The sequence below is a fragment of the Anguilla anguilla genome, chromosome 9 (genome assembly GCF_013347855.1).
Source record: "Anguilla anguilla isolate fAngAng1 chromosome 9, fAngAng1.pri, whole genome shotgun sequence".
Classification (NCBI taxonomy): Eukaryota; Metazoa; Chordata; class Actinopteri; order Anguilliformes; family Anguillidae; genus Anguilla; species Anguilla anguilla.
Genome location: NC_049209.1, coordinates 43,222,299 through 43,235,812, shown reverse-complemented (window position 1 = coordinate 43,235,812; position 13,514 = coordinate 43,222,299). Strand labels below are relative to the sequence as shown.

Here is a 13,514-nt window from a genome sequence, read left to right as displayed (position 1 = left end):
TTATCAAATGAGGTTAGGCCTACATGTGACAAATTTCTTTTTTAAAAAGAAAAAAAACAGACGGGCCAAAACGTGAATTAAAAATGTGCGTTCATGTTCGTGTTCTTTGAATGTAAAAAAAAAATCTCTTTAGGATCGTTTACATCCACTCTTTGATTTATTTTTTAATGTCCCACGTCTCCCGCTGTAGCACATGTTCGTTTGTCTGTACCGGGGTACGCGCGTAGACGCTAGCGTACTGGGCGTGGCTATGTTTTGTGGTGGTTTTTTTTTTTTTTTTTGCCGTCCCTATGCTTGAAAAGCCATGTGTTGCGAGGAAGTACAGAGACAGCAGTTACGGACTGCAGTAACATGTATCCTACATCAAAGAGGTACCGCGTAGTGGACAATGAGCACACTACCAGTCTCGATCATTTTCAATAAGGTAAGAAACTTCACATTTAAATCGATTGGAAATAATAATAATAAATTAGTCTAATAAACGCAACTGCATGTGCTATATTCGACAAAAAGGACGAACGTCTGACAGAACTTAATTTGTGTTTTGCCTTCGAAATTACGTTACTGGGTTTTTGTCTGGAGTCCCGTGTCTGTTTCTAAAACACCGCAGCACTGACATATTTGACGTGCAAGACATAAGTTTTACAACTCTGATCTACAAGCCAATTCTGCTTTACATGCGTTACAGAAAGTTGCATAATAATCAATCATGTGTGCCGTTTGTGTGATATAAACTACATTTGATTACTTTCTTTTTTTCAGATGGCAGCCGAACAGACGGACCAGACTTATGGAACGTTATTGGATTACAGCGAACAAATAGATTTCAGTTGATTTGTCAGACTCTGGATAAAAAACAGACACTAATTATGAAACCAAGTTTTTCTCGTCGACGGAAATGAGTGTTCAGAAGTTTTTAAAGATGCCTATGCTCTATATAGTCATAGAATTGATTATTGCTGTTTTGTCTATTGCTGGCAATGTTTTGGTATGCTGGGCCGTTGCCATCAACACTACACTGAAAAACGCCACGAATTATTTTTTGGTGTCTTTGGCGGTAGCAGATATTCTGGTCGGATGTCTTGCTATCCCTTTTGCCATCACGATCAGTATTGGGCTGCATTCGGACTTCTATGGATGTCTTTTTTTAGCCTGTTTTGTCTTGGTTCTGACCCAAAGCTCAATATTCAGCCTTCTGGCTGTTGCAATTGACAGGTACTTGGCAGTCAAAATTCCACTAAGGTGAGTATTTAAAAAAAATACTTTTTAAAACTTTTGCACTGTCAGTTTTTCCTCTCTTGGCAATACAGTTTAATTATCCAAATTTCTGATTCTTCCATGGAAAGGGTGCGTTACATCCATCAGATATCCTTCCTTAAAAGATCAAATTCTAGTTCAAAAACTATTCTGTATGAAAGTGTGTATATGTAGATGGACAACATGCTGCAGGCCTACTTTTGTATGTAGGCTACGTGAACAACACATCAACATCAATTAACCTTAAATGATATGAGACAGAAAAATGTTAAATGTGTTAACCATTAGAAACTATGGCATCCTCATTCAATGAAGGTGACAAGACACAAACCTAGACACTCATCCATTGGTTAGATTAAATAAAGCAGATAAGGCACAATAATTGCTCGTTGTTATGCAAGTCGTGACAACGTTTGTTCTATCTAAGGGAGAAACGAAGTGAAAGAATGTGGCCAACAATAACACAATAACGATGGTCCATGATCCTGTAGGGCATCCACTGACGTAGTGTGTTCTCATTTAATGTATAAAATAGCCTGTTTGATTTAACTGAAACGTCTCTATCCGTGAGAGATTAACGGGTTAATTTCATATTTAAACTAAATCATGGCGACTAAAATGCTGCAAACGCACATTATAGATAGCATAGATAGCAGAAATTAGATGGCACAAATTATTCAGGCCATTTTATCATCGGATTAAGTAAGACTGCCGTGTAGTTATAGCAGTTCTCATTAATAGCAGTAGCTACGGGAAATGATGTTTGTGAGATTTTTAAACTAAGACGTCTTATTATTATCCGATGAAAAAGAAAACATTCCCCCAGCGATTCAATGCCAGTTAATCGTTATATTTCACTGTATGCTTGTCATTTCAAATTCCATTTGAATGCTCCAACGGAGAGTTCCAACATGAATTAAAGACTTTGAACAAGCAAATCAATTCAAGCATCCTTAACTATACAGTAATAATTAACTTTTATTTGAAATCAATATTTGTTTGCAATATTTGGTTTGCATTGTATGTTTTTAAGTGGGGTTGACGTGTAACATATACTATTGTCTTAATGTATCTTACTATATCTGACAAAAAGTACACACAGGGCAAGTGATTGGAGATAAGGTGCAATCTTTAACTAGAGCGCTACCAGTAAGGCAACTATTAATGAAACCCGTATTCACAAGTCAGTATTAAAGTTAGTCAGTATTTACAGTTTCTGAAAAGTACAAGGCTCGAGCTTTCTACCATAATTTGATAGTAATACTTTTTTATATTTTATATATTTTTTTTATTTTATATATATTTTATAGCTACTGCAAATAAGAGTTATGCAGTCTCACATATTTCGCCTAAATTCATACACGTTAGCAAATAAATCCCTCAGTACTGTGTGGATGTGAGTGGGTATCTATGGAGTAGTTAGGTGCTTATTTACGGATCTGTGCACTCATATGTGGTCAGTTTGGTCCTAAGCAATTCATCAGCCACTTCCTGTCTGTGAGAGCACTGGTTCCTCAGCTCCTAGATCCAGCTGTGATTTTCAGCATATAAAACTCTCTGAGTCAGTGGGGTTAGAGCCATTGACCTGGCAATCCAGGGCCCTCTTGGCGGAGGCAAGGTAATAAATGTGCAACTCTTCCAGACACTGCTTGGCAGTGTGTGAGGACAGATAACATTAAAGGCATACTATGCAGGATTCTTACCTTGGAAATATTATAAAGTAACCATGCTAAGGCATATCTATGATGCACCGGTAATGTCTGTCTTTATTTTTCACCAGATTTGTGCTTTTTTTTTACCTGTATTTGTTATCCTAAAATGTGTTTGGGATGTTTCTGGGTGTGGTGTTTTTTTTCTGTTTGGGGAGTGGGTGTGGCTGCAGAGCTAGCTAGTGAAGAAGTCCAGATGCAGTGAAGCGAAACGACAAGTCGACAGGGCGCGTATGAAGTTGTGTACCTTGGAATTGCTTATCCTCGGTGGTGTCAGCTAAAGTTCGCCAGGGGGATTGAAAGTGACACGGAGTTGGCTTGTTTTTGGTTGGACCTGTAAGTAACCTTATCGGCAGTATGAAGGTGGAAAAAACAAGGATATTCACAAGGGTCTGACGTTTTCAAATTTAAAGTTCAATGATAAAACCACTACTATGTTCAGCGTAATGGAGGGAATTGAGCTACAACTGAATCTGCTTTCTTACTGTCACTCATGGTCACGGTACTGATGTTACCTCTAGCTATCAAGCTAGCTACGTTAGGTGTGGTAACTTACTTGGAGTGAGTGGGTGGGGTTGAAAATGGAGGAGGAGACTTATTTGACTGTAAACACAGGCTAAGAAATCCCGCGTAGCATGCCTTTAAAGCCTGCAGTGATCAGGGCTGGCAATGTACTGTGTGGTATGAAGGGCAATCATTTTGTGGCTTTCTAAAAAAAAAAAAAAAAATCTAATCTCGGAGCCGTGAAGTTGACTTGCCATGATTAGGGCAAATAAATATGAGCAGGCCGCAGCAATCCTCTTTGATAGTCATAAATAAAACGCTCAGGAAAACAGAAGCTGAAGTTGGAATGCTTTTGTGTCAAAGAAGGATTAAGGAGCTCATAAAGTACAGGCAGCGAACAGCATTATTACTTTGCTACATTTCTACTTTTGGTCGGGTTCCAACGGAGCGAAATAAATCAAGAGTGTTGCCTTTTTGAAAAACATGTCCCGCTGCTTGTTTCTGAAATTGATATTGGAATGAAGCTGTGAAGGCATATTGCAGGGGAGAATTTTCCCTAGCACACCCAAGAGAAGGCATTTGGGAAAGGTGTGATTTATGTGCGTCTTGTTTGTCTTCAAGGATAAGTGCTCTTGCAGTCCAGCCGGAAAGCGCAGATTCCAAAGTACAAGAGCATAACTAGCCCAGCAGACCTTTCAAAACCTGCTCCCTTTCCAAAGCCAGGTTTTATGCCCCGGACGTATCTCTCATCCCGTTTGTGATGCTCGGTCGTGCTCGTGGGTCCGCGCCATCGCGGCGGTGGTATCCTCCAAGCGGGGAATTCTCCTCCAGAGCTCGAACCGGCGGCCGGTGCCTCTGTCACTGTGTGGTCCGCCAGTCCAAAGAGCGCTCGTTCCTCCTTACCGAGACTGGGACAACCTTGCAAACGAAACACCCACTCCCTGGATGAGACTCCAGCCGGTTGTACAGAGGGGCTCCTGGCTGGCCACCACTGCACAGCGATAACTCTGCATTAGACCATAATGCACCGCTGTAATCACATTTTCAAGACATTACCCTACATTGTGTATGTGAACCACTTACCCTCCAGATAGGCAGAACTGTTATTTATTTATTTATTTTACTGTAAATAAAAATTAAATAGGGAAGAAAAAATACTAAACTTATTAAAAAAACTGCAAATTATATAATTATATATATTCATACAACTACTGTCAAAACCACAGTCAATCTCTTCAATTAACTTATGATAGCTGTGATTTCTGGATTGTGGTTCCATAGCAGAAGTGTGCTGTCGAAATCAGCACACAAAGCAACTGATGTCACACCATGCTAGGCGATCTGGTGATGATGTAGCATGTGCTCTGGACTTCCACAAAATGCAACTCTTTTTTTAACTGCCACAAGCCTGCAAAAATAGGTTGTTGGTGTGGAAGCCATTTTATACACGTAGATACAGTGCTGCTGCACTTTATTGTTTATATGTTTCACTTGGGGATTTGTGACCATTGACTGATGAGAGATGAAGATTATTTGCTTCTATAAGCATTTAAGCAGGATGTGCAATATTTTTGTCTTCTTTTCCTTTTTGTTTAGTTATTTTATTCTTTTTGTAATGCTGTAGCAATAACTTACTTGAGAGTCAGGTTGAGGAGACAAAGTAACTTAGCTAAATGTAGTAATAACTGACTGGCTGGTATTATTAATATGTTAGCTGTTTTTGATTTATATGTGATTCATTAAAATGGAAATTGAAAGTTCACATCAAGGTGAATTCATTAAATTATTGATATTATACAGAAAAATAAAACTGCATGTTAGAACCCCTTTAATATGAAAATATGTATCACCAAACTAAGACAGGCTTATAGCCCACTAAGAAAAAGTAGGACTACTAGGCACACTTTTCCCCAACATTGTTTGAGCAGGCAGAGAACAGGGTCAGTGTGTGTGCTTCACACTTTAAAGCCGTATACTCTGGCATATCTGAGGCAGGCAGGAACATGCCCCAAAATGGCCCTTAAATATCCAGACTAATGGGATCCTCCTGGCCTGGGCAGGGTGAGCTGAGGAGCACAGATCAATCACTGCGTCCCCCGACACCATGAGATCTGCTGCCAGATCGATGAGTAAGTGTCGAGAGTGATTTACCGACGCGCCGCCAGTCCCCGGCCAAAGCCACCGCCGTGGCTCCCGGTTTATCACCGTCTCCGCGCCGCTCGGTTCGGGTGCCCGGTTGTGGAGGTGATTCTCCTGGCTGGAGGAGGAGGAGGAGGAGGTCGGTCAGGTCAGTGCTGCCGTCGCTCCCTTTTGTTCTGCGCGGTGTTTTGAGTTAATGCTCAGCTCTCCACAAAAAAAAAACTGCAACCTGACGGACATCATGGCTCCTGGAAAACCACAGAGGAAATAAATACTCTGTGTTTTTTTAATTTTTTAAAGCCAATCTCAGCTGAAAGATTAAGGCTCTTGAGTCGCTGTAACTCTGTAGTGACATCATCACGGCATCAGCGTTTGCGCAGATGTTGCGAGACGGCCGGGACGCCGTCGTGCCCTGGCGGGATTTTTCCGCGTTCTTCAGCTCGGGATGAAAGGCGTCTCGGCGTGGGGGGGGGGGGGGGCTGGTAGCGGGGCGCGAGACGACAGAACCGCGCTTCAAAGCCGTCGATATCAAACGAAGCCACCGGCACAATGGCCTTTGAAACAATACTTCCTTTGCGTGTTTGTAAATATTAGTTTGGACCTCTGTTAAGGTGTACCTGTCTTGCGTCTTTCATGTACGGTCAAGATGGCGGTCGACTCAAAGCTGGATGGAGTGCTCGCTGTGTACCCGAAGGCCTGAGGGGGCTTGACTGACCCTCTTTCATCCCCCAGAAACCTCTTTACTTTTCCCAGGCCCCGCTCCTTTCTCTCAGTCACAAAGGAGGGTGCCAAGTGAGCCAGCTCGCTTTTTTTCAGAACGGGGACCTACGGCTAAACGGGCTCATTGGCCGAACCGCGCCATTCGCCGAGCCAAGTCCGCAGTCTCCTGCCATCAGTGCTTACATTGAAGCGGTCTCGAGCGAATCGGGTGGCAAACTTGCCATTCTGAGAACTGTGGGTCGTATTCTCAGGTTTGGCTGATTAATATGATCTGCCGTGTGTAAAGCAGGAGGGGTGTGAACACACTGCAGACGTGTAGGCAAATCACCCAGATTAAAAATGGCAACGCTGCTGGGTAAGGGAGCACTGGCGTCCTGTTCAGCAGGAGATGAATGCAAAAACCAAACCACAGTGGCTTTGGGGGGTCGGGGGGTGGGGTGAGGGGGGGGGGGGGGGGGGCCCATTTCAGCAGGTGGAGGGGAGGGTAGTGTTTCAGTTCCAATGTGCACTGTAAAACTGCTCGTGCGTTCAATTCATGTCAAGCAGCTGTTTGGCTCATTGTAAACAAAAAAAAAGAAAAAAAAACAAAAAAGAAAATGGCAGAACCTGCACTGCAGTGCTTAGAAATGCGTTTTGAGAGAGGCGCGAATAATCCCTGCGCCTTTTAAAAAGTCGGTGGGCTTTATTTACGCGGCGTCTGGCACGAGGTCGGCGGAAACAGAAACAGAGTGGGGGTTATGAACGGGATTATGGGATTGGGAAGGAGTGAGAGAGAGAGAGAGAGAGAGAGAGAGAGAGAGAGAGAGACGGGATGCCAGAGTGCGGTCGTCATGCCCGGACTCCGTACCCATTCAGCGCGTCCAGAGGCCGCGGAGAGAATTCCGGCAGCTCCACAAAGGGCCTGCCCTCGCCCCGGGGGTTTTTTGACCGCCGGGCTGCGGCCCGAGAGCGACGCGCGGTCGGGGGGGGACGGCGCCGCGAGGACCCCGCGCCCCTCGTCCCGACATCCGTCCGCAAAGCGTTCGGCGTGAACGACTGAGTCAGTCAGCAGCACACGCAGCGGCGTCGCGTCGTCAGTCCATTGGACTCAAGCGACTTGAACATGATGCCAAGCGTGACCGTGAACGCGACGCTCGCACCTTCATTTCCAGTCTGTTGAAAGTGAGTGCTTCTTCAGGACTCACCTTGCTGTGGTCCCCAGAGTGTGTATTCACTTAAGTTTTACCCCCCCCCCCCCTTGATAAGTAGAGTTCTCTTTGAATTCCCTTAGTGTAAATTTTCCCTTGATATACAGTCGTATAGTATGACTAACTGTTACTCAGGGAAGTTTAATGTGTTTTGTGACGCATTATATACGACAGAGGGTCGTACATATTTTGCAGCTGTGTTGGTGTGTTTAACCTCAATGTCTTTTGTTTAATTTTTCTTGTGTGCTATCCAATTAATGACCAGTTGGCTGAATAACTTAAAGGTCATTTCTTTAAAAATGAATATCGATTTGGTCAGTAGATCCTTAACTTTTCCTCAATTTATTCTGAAGGTTTTAACTCCGGTAAAGACCTAATGAAATGAAAATCACAATGAAAATCACAACAATGAAAGTCGCTTGTGTTCTACTGAACTTTGACTGGGAATTAACAATCTTGTGTGTAAAGAATTCACAAGCTTCTCACCATGATGAAATTTCACACTCTGACAATGAAACTGGAAAGTGGGCATACCAAACCAATTAACTGGGCAAGGAGTGGCACAGAGCTCCTGTTACTTTCTGTGATAGCCTTCGAGGATGTTACAGTAGAGTGGATATGTCACAGGCAGTGTTAAAACCACAGTGTTAAGGTCGCAGATATAAAAGCTACACTAGGCTATAGCATGTTTTGACTGCATGGTGCATGTTGTTGGATGATTTGGCAGAGAGGCTGTGCTTTTACAATAGTAAGGTTGGCGTCTAAAGGCAAAGTACTAACAGAGGTCATTTGTTGTGTCAAACGAAAGTCATACGTCGTGAAATATTTCATAATACCTTTAAAGTGCCTGTGTTCTCCACCATACTTGCTGCAGTCTGCAAGAACTTAAATTTCTACCTTGACCGACAGAAATAATAATAATAGCTTGCATTTGTTTTTTCTCACACTCATATCCAAGGTTTGTTTACGAGGTATGGGTTAATTTCAGGATAGTAAAAAAGCACTCGAGATGGATTCGGTCAATCTTCAGCGTTAATTGTCTTGCATTGCCTTGCCTGAAACTGTTTTTTTTTTTTTTTAATTCTGGTTTGCTGATACAGCTGCAGTTAGAGTGCAGCTGGAAACGTGCACACGCAGGTTCGCTACCGCTGTGGGCGTACGTGTTAACTGGGCCCACAGAAGCAGCCCACACGTGCAGAGGAAGGAAAGTTCCTCTGCACACGGGCCTGCTGCATTTATTACGAAAGGGGGGGGGGGGGGGTCTTTATATGGAAAAAATGGCCATAGCGACGTCCCATACCTCACAACATCATGGGAAAACCCGCTGTGGGTTTTCGCCAGTAATCGAATTTGCCTGACATTTTGAGCCATTGAGGGGCCACTTTTGTTTTGCAGTGGTTGCTGGTATTTCAGAACGTGCTATTTTCGATCTTTGGTTTCCCTTCACCTGTCTTTGTTTCAAAGGCTGTTTCGGTCGCCAGACTGGCTGCGAAGCTTTGCCTCCAAGTTAATTTGCTAAAAAGGGAGCTGCATGCTGGTATATTCCATCTGGATGCCACACTGAGAATGTTTTTTTTGTATTATGGAGATTTTAAAAAATGAAATAGGGTTGTCTTGTAAACACAAGTTGTAAATATAAAATGACATCAACTCATGTGACTACACGCTGGCAAACTGCCAAGAGGTTACCTGGCTTGTATTATGAATCAGAATATCTGTGTCTGGTGAAAATGCTTTGGAGTTATTGCTTTGTGCTCCTTGAATAAGCCTTCTCATCATTTGAGGAATGCAATACTGCTAGTTTATGTTACAGTACAAGTGGAAATAACTTATATCAGTGCCATTTAGAATACACTGTACAGTAGGTAGTGCACTCAGTGTAACACTGGGAAGGCATAATATCCCTACCACAGCATACCTTTGTAGCACCACCTATTTTAATAGCTGCTGTAATTGCTACAGTAACTGTAAACTGAGGTACATTTTTCAAAACATTTTTTTAATTCGTTGAAAGTGTGAAATGACCAAAATCTGCACCTCAAATGTCAGCTTTCTTTGGTTTAATTTAATCAGGTCTGGTGCATAATTATCTAAGTGGCAGTTGATTGTGTAATTGCCTTATGCCTTTTTAACAGAAAATAACCCCATCATGAATAGTCTGTGGTTAAACAAGGCACTCACTATGCACACAACATTTGTTTAAAAAAAAAAAAGTTTCCACTCATCACCGGTTACCATAGTAACATTAGTTATAATTATCTTGAGGCATTCTGTCAGTTTAACTGTGATGGAAATACTGTTGTGATATAAGGGGAAACTCCTCACAAGAGTTGCCTGCACATTTCCCTCCTTTTTTTGTTCTCAGATGGTGGCCTTAGCGTAAATAAGTGCAGGTCGCACGTTGTCCAATACACGTATCTAACGTTTGCTCTGTACCATTGCCTCGCCTATTCAGATACAAGGAGCTGATGACGGGCAAGAGGGCCAGGAAGATCATTGCCATTCTGTGGATACTCTCTTTCGTGATCGGCCTCATCCCCTTCCTGGGGTGGAACAAGAAGCACGAAGTCTGCGGCAGGAACGCCAGCGTTGCGGAGAGGGGTGCTAACGGCAGCTCCATGGCGACCGGCGGCGGCGGCGGCCTCCTGAACAGCTGCGAGCTGTTCTGCTTCTTCGAGAGCGTGATGGACATGAGCTACATGGTCTACTTCAACTTCTTCGGCTGCGTGCTGCCGCCGCTGCTCATCATGCTGGGCATCTACATCAAGATCTTCAACGTGGCCCGCAAGCAGCTGCGGCAGATCGAGCTCAAGTGCATCCACGGCGACAGCTCGCACAGCCTGCTGCAGCGCGAGATCCGCGCCGCCAAGTCGCTCTCCATCATCGTGGGCCTCTTCGCCCTCTGCTGGCTGCCCGTGCACATCCTCAACTGCCTGACGCTCTTCTACAACCAGCTGGAGAAGCCGCCGGCCGTCATGTACGTGGCCATCATCCTGTCGCACGCCAACTCGGTGGTCAACCCCATCATCTACGCCTACCGCATCCAGGACTTCAGGAACACCTTCCGCCGGATCCTCTTCAAGCACGTCCTGTGCCGGAGGGAGGAGCTCTACCGCAGCTCCAACGGCAGTACAATCAACAGAGAACAGGTCACCATGACGATCGATCCGTTACTATAGGGACGGGGGGGGGGGGGGGGGGGGGGAGGGGGAGGGGGACGGTGAGGAAGGAGGAGAGTTCCTGTAGTGGTTTTTTCTTTTTCTTTTTTCAAAGACCAATCAAAAGCGTGGAGAGAAATGTTTACAGAACAAGGAGATACAAGGTGTGAGCTGAAATGGTGAATACTGAGCACAATGCCTTCGACGTGGGTTGTACATTTATGAAGTGATAAGGAACCGTGGGACAGGTCCCAAATATTGGTATTTTTTCTGTGCATATTGATTTGAAGAAAATCCAAATGTTGTAGAAGGTGCGAGTTTTAACTGGACACACAGGACTACCGCAATCTTCATGAGATTTGTGTCCTGAATTCTGCCCCCTGCCTGAACCAATATTTATCCTTGAGTACATAAACTTGAAGCTTCTTCTTTCTAAGCCTTAACTTTGTCAGAGGAATAATGTGCAGTCAGTGTTTATCATTTATTGTTGTTTTTGTTAAATAATTAATTTATCAGCCTGTAGCATTGAAATTGGAGTAAGAGAAATGTGTGCATTTTAAAAATGTATTTAGGGGCACACACGGTTCTTGCACTTGCACAAAACACATCAAACGGAATGGTGTCTGTGGGTTTCTGTCAACATGAAACACCTGTTGAGAAGCTCACATCTATAGCAGCAGTGAATCTTTTCAGCTGCCAACAGAGAATGTAGAGAAAAATGAAATATGCTAGCTACTGTGGATGGACCTCCAATCAATTAATCCAGTTCTTTTTTTAATGTGATATGTACATTTTAAGTTAAAAGAAACTGCTGTGGTGTGTTACTGTTGTGGACAAACACTTGTACACAAGAGCAGTGATGTTTTATCGTGAAGTACCGTCATGTGAGTGTAGTGGTAATTTTGTGTCTGTGGTTCATAAATGTTGATTTAGCTCAGCTCAGGAATAAAGTCATGTGTCGACTGTCAAAAGCAAAAATCCCAGAGAACAAATCCTTGATGACGGTGAAAATCTGAAACGCTGCAAAGTCTTAATGTTGCGAGATAAAGGAAAATGTAACACCTTGTACTTCAAAACACATTTTCCACTTACAAGGCAAGATACACGTTATTGTCAATAGACTCCATTAATTCATTTCGCATTTATATTAATTTATCTGTATCAGTTCCTGACATTGTAAACACAAAAAAGGCAGTTCTTTTAAAGAGGTCTATTAATTAAAATCATAAATATCAGAGACTGAAACTGCACAGATCTAGTTTCCTGAAGGCAGACCGAACTTGTTGCAACAAGTCACTGGGGAATAAGCGTGTGCTTCACAGAGAGAGACAGGCAGCACAGCGTGTTCTACAGAACGCAGACCCTGAAATTCCCCACATCTGAATCTGTGCAGCGGTGCTTAGCATTCCACCAGCTCCTTCTGGCTCAAAAACAGGGCTACCCCCACGTACCCACTCCCAATTCCGGCCTATCTGTGATCTGGGGGGGGGGTGGGGCGGGGGCAAATTCTCTCAGTTCTGCCGCCGCCCCTCACTCTGATTATCACTGGAGAGTAAACAACTGCCAGCTTTTGCCGGCCCAAGGCGAAAAAGCGATAGGCAGCAATGCCCCATGGTTTGCGAGGTTTGCGTGTCACCTCCCTACACAGCCCTGGCTGCGCTCGACAGCCGGCTCGAAATTACCCACTTTTCCTGTTTGCCGTGAGGTCATTCACTTCCACGCGCTGCAGATCTCCGCGCGCCATCGCCGTTTGCTCGCCGTTAGCCAGCTGGCACAAAACCTTCCCTATTTATGTATGCAGACAAACACACACTAAGCATACAAAACGAGTTACAGGCGGTTACACTGAAACAGCAGTAGGTAAACACTACACAGAGTCTCGGAGTGGGAGTGAGAGGGGCGGGTCCTTTATTTTTTTGCACTGATGTCACAAAGGGCTCAGAATTCCAGCCGCACGTATATCCAGTTGGCCTGCCATTGAACTTCAGTGGCACAGGCAGCTGGTAACCCAAAAAGACTGCCTGCCATCTTTCAGAGCTCAGTCACTGTCTTGTCAGGTCAGACATTACTGCATCTTCCATGAAGCCATTATGCAACATTCTGTAATATGGAATAGAGCAGTGAAGGTTCATTTTACTTTTTTTGTGTGTGTTTCGTTTAAATGATGTGACAGACAGCTCAGTTTTTTTAAGACAGGAAACCGTACACAAAGGAAGTGAAGCCTTTCAGAGCTACTTAGACAAGATAAAGCCTGCGAAGAAACTCAGTTTTGTTCATGGACATCTGGCTCACATTAATGGAACTAACCAACAGGGTATTTATTATTATTTTTTTTAAAGATTAACTATAATGTGTAAATGAAGCTTGTTGTCATGAATTCCACTGGTGAGAAGTATGAGAAGTATAATTTTTTTGTGAGATAAGTATTTTCTTGAAGTATAAATAGTTAAATGTCTAGGTGTTCCACAAAATGAAATGAGCATCCTGGTATACCTTACTCCACAAGGGAAGGCCATTTTACACGATGCACTGGGACAGACCGATAAAGCTATCAGAAAACACATTCCTTTCACATTCCAGTCAACAGACTGCCAGATGCCTCTCTGGCCACACTATAATAGACAAGTATTTCTGAACTTAAAGGCATACTATGCACAGACCTGCAAACTCATCAGGGGTGAAAGAGGAGACAAAGATGTGAACCCCCTAGGGGGGTCAGGGGGCATGCCCCCTGTGAAATTTTTTTTTTAAGTATCAGCTTTAAAATGTGGATTTACAGTAGATTTTAGCATGAGGATATAGGGAAAAACTCACCCTAGAATTAATGTAATCTTACTGCT

The 13,514-nt window shown here is 43.6% G+C and overlaps 1 protein-coding gene across 1 annotated transcript; it reads left to right on the top strand.

Moving 5' to 3' along the window:
* Nucleotides 1–274: 274 nt before the first annotated feature.
* Nucleotides 275–10,696, top strand: adora2b (adenosine A2b receptor). The gene is made up of 3 exons (XM_035434484.1): nt 275–424; nt 763–1,242; nt 9,972–10,696. The coding sequence occupies exons 2-3, from the start codon at nt 899–901 to the stop codon at nt 10,693–10,695; spliced, it is 1,068 nt and encodes a 355-aa protein (XP_035290375.1). The 5' UTR covers nt 275–424; nt 763–898; the 3' UTR covers nt 10,696.
* The last annotated feature ends 2,818 nt before the right edge of the window (nt 10,697–13,514 follow it).

Excerpts from the sequence above, each read along its gene's own strand:
- adora2b (XM_035434484.1), top strand. The coding sequence starts at position 899 with ATGAGTGTTCAGAAGTTTTTAAAGATGCCTATGCTCTATATAGTCATA. Across the intron at positions 1,243-9,971 it reads GCAGTCAAAATTCCACTAAG|ATACAAGGAGCTGATGACGG; the intron begins GTGAGTATTTAA and ends TCGCCTATTCAG.